At 50.0% G+C, this 8,394-nt stretch overlaps 1 protein-coding gene across 1 annotated transcript; it reads left to right on the top strand.

Moving 5' to 3' along the window:
• Positions 1–2,788: 2,788 nt before the first annotated feature.
• On the top strand, positions 2,789–7,018 carry LOC120964721 (uncharacterized). The gene is made up of 3 exons (XM_040389571.2): positions 2,789–4,628; positions 6,704–6,738; positions 6,839–7,018. The coding sequence occupies exons 1-3, from the start codon at positions 2,789–2,791 to the stop codon at positions 7,016–7,018; spliced, it is 2,055 nt and encodes a 684-aa protein (XP_040245505.2).
• The last annotated feature ends 1,376 nt before the right edge of the window (positions 7,019–8,394 follow it).

Below are 8,394 nucleotides of genomic sequence, written 5' to 3'. Positions count from 1 at the left end.
CGGGTTCCGGCAAAACCCTTAAGGTTCGAACTCTGGGGTGCGCACGAAGATCTTCTCCCTACCGAGATGCGCCCATAACCTCGCTGCGATTCTAAGCTAACACGATGAACAACACAAGAGACACGAGGTTTATACTGTTTTGGGCCACTGTTGTGGTGTAATACCCTACTCCAGTGTGTGGTGTGGTGGATTGCCTCTTGGGTTGATGATGAACAGTACAAGAGAAGAACAGCCTCGCGAGAGGTGTTCTTGCGGTGGTGGCTATTCTGCTTCCGAGGGATCTCTCTTTCTACTGTGGTGGCTAGCTCTATTTATAGAGGCCCTGGTCCTCTTCCCAAATATTAAGCGGGAAGGGAGCCAACAACGGCCATTTTGAAAGGGGACAGCTAGTACAAGCTATCCTGACTAAAGGTGGTCTTCGGCTGCCAAAGGTACTGGTGATGACGCCGTCTTGGGCTCCACGGTGACCTCCGCCCTGCCGCTCTGCTAGTCTTGGTCTCGTTGCACTGATATGGAAACCTTTGCTTGATGCCTCGGTACTCCGCGCCTACGCTTGCCCCCTTTGCACCAAAGAGGAAACGAGAACACTGTGCAGGCTGGCACCCGCCTGGTCTTGATCGTCATGGCTTGCGTCATGAGCACCTCGCGAGGTACCCCTTGCCTTGATCTCTCCGCCTCCTCGCGAGCCTGCTTGGTGAGACCGCCCCCTGGGGAGGCCTTGTGTCGTCCGCCCCGCGAGGCTTGGCCCCTCACGAGGGTCTTGAACTTGGGTTGATGAAGACGGGCCGTACTGGGCCGCTGGTGAGCCACGCTACAAGTCACAGGCAGGCAAGTTTGGAAACCCCCGTTCACAGAACGCCGACAAAATGTACCACATGCAATTGCCCGACTAAAACCTTAGCATGAATCAGGAGGGTCTCAATGCGAATGGAGATGCGAAGGGAGAGACACCTTGTCTATGTCACTGACAATCATGAGAGGACGAAATCAACACAGAAAATGAATCCTATGGGGTTGATCAGACTCCTAACGAAAACTACGCCCAAGAGGAGTCGGAGAACGAGAGTGATTGGACACGGAGACTCGCCGTTCTCTGGGGCTTCTTCGCCAAGTCGTCGTTGTTGAGGTTTGTCCTTAGGACATACTCCCTAAACGATCATATATTACTTTACAAAGTGAGTTCTGGTTCCGTGGACCTAGGTCATTTGTGTTTTTTTATAATTTCGGATGAGTCCAAGATATTGACGAATGTGAATCCTTAGAGCATCTTTCACAAGCGCCCAAAACTGCTCCGCACGTTAAAATTTGAGTTTTTTGGGCGCCAGACAGCTCCAGCAAAAGCTATAAAATGGTTTGGGCAGACGCTAAAAAGCGCTATCGCATGCTGCAAATTTGGGACGCCGGATCACGCGCGCTTCATAATTTGCACTGCGTGTTTTTTTTAACGTGCGTTTTTAGGCATTTGGAAAATCAATGTTAGGTCCGACACGCTAAAAGTACTACAGTGACGTGTTAAAACTATTTTAGCGTGCGAAACTTTTGTTCGCCATGCTCTTAGCGCAACTCAGGCGGAAATTACAGCTCGTGGTGGTTTAAAGGAAAAGACCTAGACGAGCAAGCAGTTCGGCTGACTTGCGCAGGGAAAACGGACACAGGAGTCAGGAGACGTGACGTTACATGCATGGGACAGATCGTCGAGTCCATCCGGACGGTTTAATTACCAGTTAACCATACATAACCTCAGGTCGAGGAACCGATTGGCAGCACACACAAGTCCAAAAAAGTTTCGAAGCTACTCGATTCCAGGTCGCGTGCCTGTCGAGGGAATCGCCGCCGGAATCAACAGGGCCGATCCATCATCCTTTTCTGACATGGTCAACATGGACGGTGCGATGGAGTGCATTGCACGAGTATGTCGGGCCATCGTCACAGCTTGCGACACGATCGCGGCCGCCGCGCTGCTCGTCAGGGAGTCCGCGGAGGCCCTCAGGGTGGCCGCGGAGTCGGCCCGGAACGAGCCGACCCCGACGCCGGACGACGTTGGGGTGGAGGCAGAGCAGGTGCGGCCGAGCGCACCTGACGAGTCGTACATGCGGCCACCCGCCGACCACGACGGCTCAGCCGCCACTTCGGATGACCGGAGCGAGTGCGTGATCTGCATGGAGCCGTACGAGGCCGGCGGCGACCGGTGCCGCGTCCTGCCGTCGTGCGGCCACATGTTCCACAGGCGCTGCCTCAGGACGTGGCTGCGCACCAGCAGCACTTGCCCGCTCTGCAGGGCATCCACAGAGCCGGCGCCGGCGCACGTCCGGCGGGCAACTCCGGTGTAGATTGATCTTCGATAGTTCTGTTAAAAAAATTCTTTCTTTCCGTCTGGTGGTTTTGTATTGTGACCAGCCGGGTGTATCACAGTATCAACTCCCGCGCCTCTTGTTAATTGGAAAAGAAAAATCAGTTTATGCATTAATCTCTGTCGTGTTCGTGTTCACCCTCCGCGAGCTGCCGCAACTACGCCTTGCCTCTCACCCGCAAAACACACACACACACTACTGCCTTGCCTCACTGCTCAGCTCTGTTGCTATATATATATTTTTTGAAACAGAGGCAAAAGGCTTGGTCATTTTACTTCTACTAGAAAATGCGCACGTGTAACGCACGTTAATATTTAGAAAATATATTAATTGTACGCAGATATTAGGTGTGCTATTCTTTGTGTGTTAATTATGTGATTAATGCATGCCGGCCTGTTCACTGCCCCATACTGAAAAGCTGAGGTTGACGCCTTACGATGAACCGGTACTCTAGGGTTTGGCGACTACGGGGCGACGGCCTGCCGCCGCCGCCACGCACGTCCATCGCCGGCGAGGACGGCACCAGCTCCGCACGGGGAACCTACCCCCGGGTCGGACATGTTGCGGCTCAGTCCGCCAGCGCGGCTTCGTCCGCCAGCGCGGCTCCGTCCGCCACAGCGGCATCGTCCGCCAGCGCGGCAGCGTCCACTATCGTGGCTCCGTCCACCGCTACGGCAGCATGCGCCAGGTCTGCAAATTTGAGGAGATCTCCACAGGAGGTGGATGAGATCAGGGGATGCCAATTCCAGTCAGAGGGAAGTGACCATCCAGATGGAGCAGAGTTGGGAACAGAGTTGGGAAGGGCTCGCAGCAGTTTATGTGCAGAAGGTGTGCAGTTTGATCCCGGTGACTCAGTCAGGACTCCTTGTGCCTTACTGACGCCACCATCGCACAGGACGACATTTGCAGCAGCAATGAACGGATTAGTGTGGAATTGTCGGGGAATCGGCGGCTCCCGGACAGTTCGTGACCTTGTGACCCTCAATCAAGTACACCATCCTCGCTTTATCTTCTTATGTGAGACTAGACAAAGCAAAGATAGAGTTCAGCGACTGCATAACCGGCTTGGTCTGAAAGGCTTTGCTGGTGTGAGTAGTGAAGGGCTAAGTGGAGGATTAGCCCTCTTCTGGGATGAGCACTTGTATGTGGAGATAAAAGAGGCTAATCAGAGATACATTGACGCACACATTGGTACAGCTCCGGGCAATGTGACATGGCGATTAACTTGTGTGTATGGCGAGCCCAGGGTGGAGAATAGATACCTTATGTGGGATAAAATGCGGGAGCTTAAAGCAAAGTCAGACTTACCATGGACTGTTGTTGGCGATTTCAACGAGGCTATTTGGCAGTTTGAGCACTTCTCCCTCACTTGCCGCGCCGAGAGCCAGATGGAGGCCTTTCGTGGAGCTCTGGATGATTGTGCACTCACTGATCTTGGATTTAGAGGCGTCCCTTTCACTTATGATAACAAACGTGCCGGCAGAAAGAATGTCAGAGTACGACTCGATCGGGTCGTCGCGAATGATGTTTGGCGGGATATTTTTCCGGATGCCTCGGTGGAACATATTGTAACATCTTGCTCTGATCGTTGCCTCCTGCTAGTCCGGTTCCATGCTGAACAATTGGTACAGAACAAGAAAAGATGCAGGCAATATGAGATCTTTTGGGAGAGAGCTTCAGAACTACCCGAGATAATTGAACAGGCGTGGGCTGCTGCTGGTGATAAAAGCGACCTAGAGGCCATACAAAATTGTCTCAGCAACGTCATGAAGTCATTACAAGGTTGGAGCAGCCGCAAATTTGGCAATATTTTAAAACAGCTAAAGGAGGTGCGCACTGAATTGGAGGAGCTGTTAAGCAGTGGTGCTGATAGTGCCAAGGTTCGTGTGGTGCAAGATAAGCTGAATGAGTTGCTGTACAAAGAAGAGATGTTGTGGCTTCAAAGGTCAAGAATTAATTGGCTTAGAGAAGGCGACCGGAACACTAAGTTCTTCCATGGGAAAGTTGTATGGCGAGCTAAGAAAAATAAAATCACAAAGCTAAAAGATGCAAACGGGAATTGGATATCTTCCCCAGCCGAGCTGGAATCTTTGGCTACCGCTTATTTCCAGGACCTCTTTACTCGTGATGCCAACCTTAATCCGGAGGAAATTGTCGCATTATTTGAGAACAAGGTCTCGGTGGAGATGAATGAGATGCTATGCCAGGAGTTCACGGACAGAGAGATTTCAGATGCGCTGTTTCAAATAGGGCCCTTAAAGGCACCTGGCACAGATGGTTTTCCTGCGAGGTTCTATCAACGAAACTGGGGCATTATGAAAGAACAAGTTATCACAGCAGTAAAGATTTTCTTCGCCACAGGAAAGATGCCAGCTAATATTAATCACACTGCCATTGTCCTAATACCCAAAGTGGATCAACCAATGACACTCAAAGAGTTCCGGCCCATAAGTCTTTGCAAAGTGCTATATAAAGTGATTGCTAAGTGTTTGGCAAACAGATTGAGACCCATTTTGGGAGAGATTATTTCCATCAACCAAAGTGCATTCGTTCCTGGGAGATTGATCACGGACAACGCGCTAGTGGCTTTCGAGTGTTTCCACTTCATTGAGCAAAATAAAAATCCAGAGAAGAACTTCTGTGCATATAAGATTGACCTCTCAAAGGCGTACGACCATGTGGATTGGGGTTTCTTGGAGAATGTGATGAAAGGCCTAGGTTTCGCTCACCGGTGGATCGAGTGGATCATGTCATGTGTGACCTCGGTGAGTTATTCTGTCAAACTTAATGGAACCTTGCTGGATTCGTTCCTCCCGACCCGTGGTCTGCGCCAAGGAGATCCCCTATCTCCCTTTTTATTCCTAGTTGTGGCAGATGGATTGTCTGCGCTGCTCCAAAGTGAGATCAATAATAGTTAGATAGTTCCATTGAAAGTGTGTCGTAGTGCCCCTGGAATATCACATTTGCTCTTCGCCGATGATACACTGCTATTCTTCAAGGCAGAGGTGGATCAAGCAGTACGCGTGCAACAAGTTATTAATTCATATGCTCAAGGGTGGGTCAGCTTGTTAACCTCGACAAGTGCTCTCTAATGTTTGGAAAATCATGCCCGGCTGATGCTCAGGAAGGAATTAAAGCAGCGTTGCAGGTTACCCAGGTGGAGTTTGAGCCTAAGTACCTAGGCTTGCCGACACCGGAGGGGAGAATGACTCGAGGTAAATTCCAAAGCATACAAGAGAAAATGGTGAAGAGGATAGTGTTATGGGGCAAGGGCTCTCAGGGAGGGAAAGAAGTGCTAATTAAGGCAGTCGCCCAAGCACTTCCCACGTTTCTAATGGGTGTTTTCAAGCTTCCTGACGGCTTATGTGAGGATTTAACAAAGATGATACGAAACTTTTGGTGGGGGGGCGGCACAGGGACAGCGGCGTACTCACTGGGTGTCATGGGACATTATGCTAAGGCCCAAATCACATGGCTGCATGGGATTCCGAGATATGAAACTTTTTAATCAAGCGCTGCTAGCCAAGCAGGCATGGAGGCTAATTGAGAACCCCCAGAGCTTATGTGCGCAGGTGCTCAAGGCGAAATACTACCCTAACGGGTTCTTGGTGGATACGGTCTTCACCGGCAATGCGTCCTCAACCTGGCAAGCCATTGAATATGGGCTGGAGCTCCTTACGAAAGGGATTATCTGGCGTATCGGTAACGGCTCCCAAGTCCGTATATGGCGTGATCCTTGGATCCCTCGTGATCAGTCCCGGCGACCAATGACTTCGAAGCGACGCTGCCGACTCAAGTGGGTTTCTGATCTCCTCAATACGGATGGTACATGGAACAATGACCTCCTGCAGCAGCATTTTTATCAGCCAGATATATATAGCATCCTTCCGATCAAGACCTCAAACAGGCTAGAAGCTGACTTCCTTGCGTGGCATCTGGACAAACATGGCTGCTTTTCTGTACGGAGTGCCTATTACCTGAGGCTTCACGAACGCATGGAGGAGCAGGACTGTGGTGCGTCGAGTATTCGGCCGGACGGACGGCGGCCAGTCTGGGACCTAATCTGGAAGAACGGGGCACCAGCGAAAGTACGTGTATTTGCATGGAGTGCTGCTCGTGAGTCCCTAGCGACTCAAGCTACCAAGAACCGCATGCATATGGAGCAAGATCCTACATGTGTACTATGCGGCCATGCGGTGGAGGATGTACATCATGCCCTGATACAATGCCCCCATGCAGCGGCACTCTGGGCAGCCATGAGAGACTACTGGGACCTCCCGACCATAGAAGACCTGCGTGATGCCGAGCCCGAATGGTTGTTTCGTCTGCTTGACAACCTGTCTGATGTACAGAGGTTGGCTTCCCTGATGATCATGTGGAGGATTTGGTACGCGAGGAATGAGATCACTCATAATAAACCACCGGTTCCGATCGAGGCTTCGCGCAGATTTCTCACGAGCTATATCACGTCTTTGCTTGCGATACAGCAGCACCCGGAGGCGGATTTGACAAAAGGAAAGCAGGTGATTGACCTCTCAGGAAGCATGCCGAAGAGCACACATGCAATAACAGTAGCGCCGCGCTGGGAGGTTCCCGATGCAAACCATGCAAAACTTAATATTGATGGCGCTTTTGTTAAGGAAAATGGCACGCTGAGGCTGGCATGATTTTACGTGATCATGAAGGTGATGTCATCTTTGCCGCGATACGGGTCCTTTTTAACTGTGGTGATCCCTTGGAAGCCGAGATGGCGGCGCTGGATGAAGGACTACAACTTGCTCTCCATTGGACTAACCTGCCGCTGCTTGTTGAAACAGATTGTGGCGAGCTATTAAAGATGGTGCAGTCGAAAGATAAAGACCGGTCGAGGTATGCGTACCGGGTTAATGAGATCAGAAGAGTTCTGGCTCAAGAAAGGAACATTAGTCTAGCTAAGATCAGCAGGCACGCAAATCTGGCGAGCCACACCCTAGCTTGTATGGGTCGCTCGCAACAGCGCGCGGCATGCTGGCTCTGGAATTCCCTAGGGAGATAGCTAGCATTGTCGAATCTGAATGTAATCATCATAGTTGATCAATGAAAAGTTCCCTTCCCGCAAATTTTTTTTATGTGATTAATGCAATATTTGGTATGATATTAATTACACGTTAAACACGTTGAACGCTCGCCATTGAAGCAGTCTAGGTTATTAGATTGACTTAATTTGATGGCCGAGATCAGTTGGATCTACCCTTTTGGGTCTTTTTATATTGTTATAGATATAGATAAAGGATGCCAGCGTACCCGTCTTTTTGGGCTGCTCGACGGCAAAAAAAAGCCTGTCAGCTATCCATTGTCGGGTGGCGTCCTACGAGAACCTCTTTCATCCTCTCTGTTGGAAATATTCCCTAGAGGCAATAATAAATGGTTATTATTATATTTCTTTGTTCATGATAATTGTCTATTGTTCATGCTATAATTGTGTTATCCAGAAATCGTAATACATGTGTGAATACATAGACCACAACGTGTCCCTGGTAAGCCTCTAGTTGACTAGCTCGTTGATCAACAGATAGTCATGGTTTCCTGACTATGGACATTGGATGTCATTGATAACGGGATCACATCATTAGGAGAATGATGTGATGGACAAGACCCAATCCTAAGCATAGCATAAAAGATTGTGTAGTTCGTTTGCTAGAGCTTTTCCAATGTCAAGTATCTTTTCCTTAGACCATGAGATCGTGTAACTCCCGGATACCGTATGAGTGCTTTGGGTGTGCCAAACGTCACAACGTAACTGGGTGACTATAAAGGTACACTACGGGTATCTCTGAAAGTGTCTGTTGGGTTGACACGGATCGAGATTGGGATTTGTCACTCTGTATGACGGAGAGGTATCTCTAGGCCCACTCGGTAATGCATCATCATAATGAGCTCAATGTGACTAAGGAGTTAGCCACGGGATCATGCATTACGGTACGAGTAAAGTGACTTGCCGGTAACGAGATTGAACAAGGTATTGGGATACCGACGATCGAATCTCGGGCAAGTAACGTACCGA

Source organism: Aegilops tauschii, chromosome 5 (genome assembly GCF_002575655.3).
Source record: "Aegilops tauschii subsp. strangulata cultivar AL8/78 chromosome 5, Aet v6.0, whole genome shotgun sequence".
In the NCBI taxonomy this organism is placed as follows: domain Eukaryota; kingdom Viridiplantae; phylum Streptophyta; class Magnoliopsida; order Poales; family Poaceae; genus Aegilops; species Aegilops tauschii.
The sequence above is the reverse complement of the archived record's forward strand: the minus strand, read 5'-3'. Positions and strand labels throughout refer to the sequence as shown.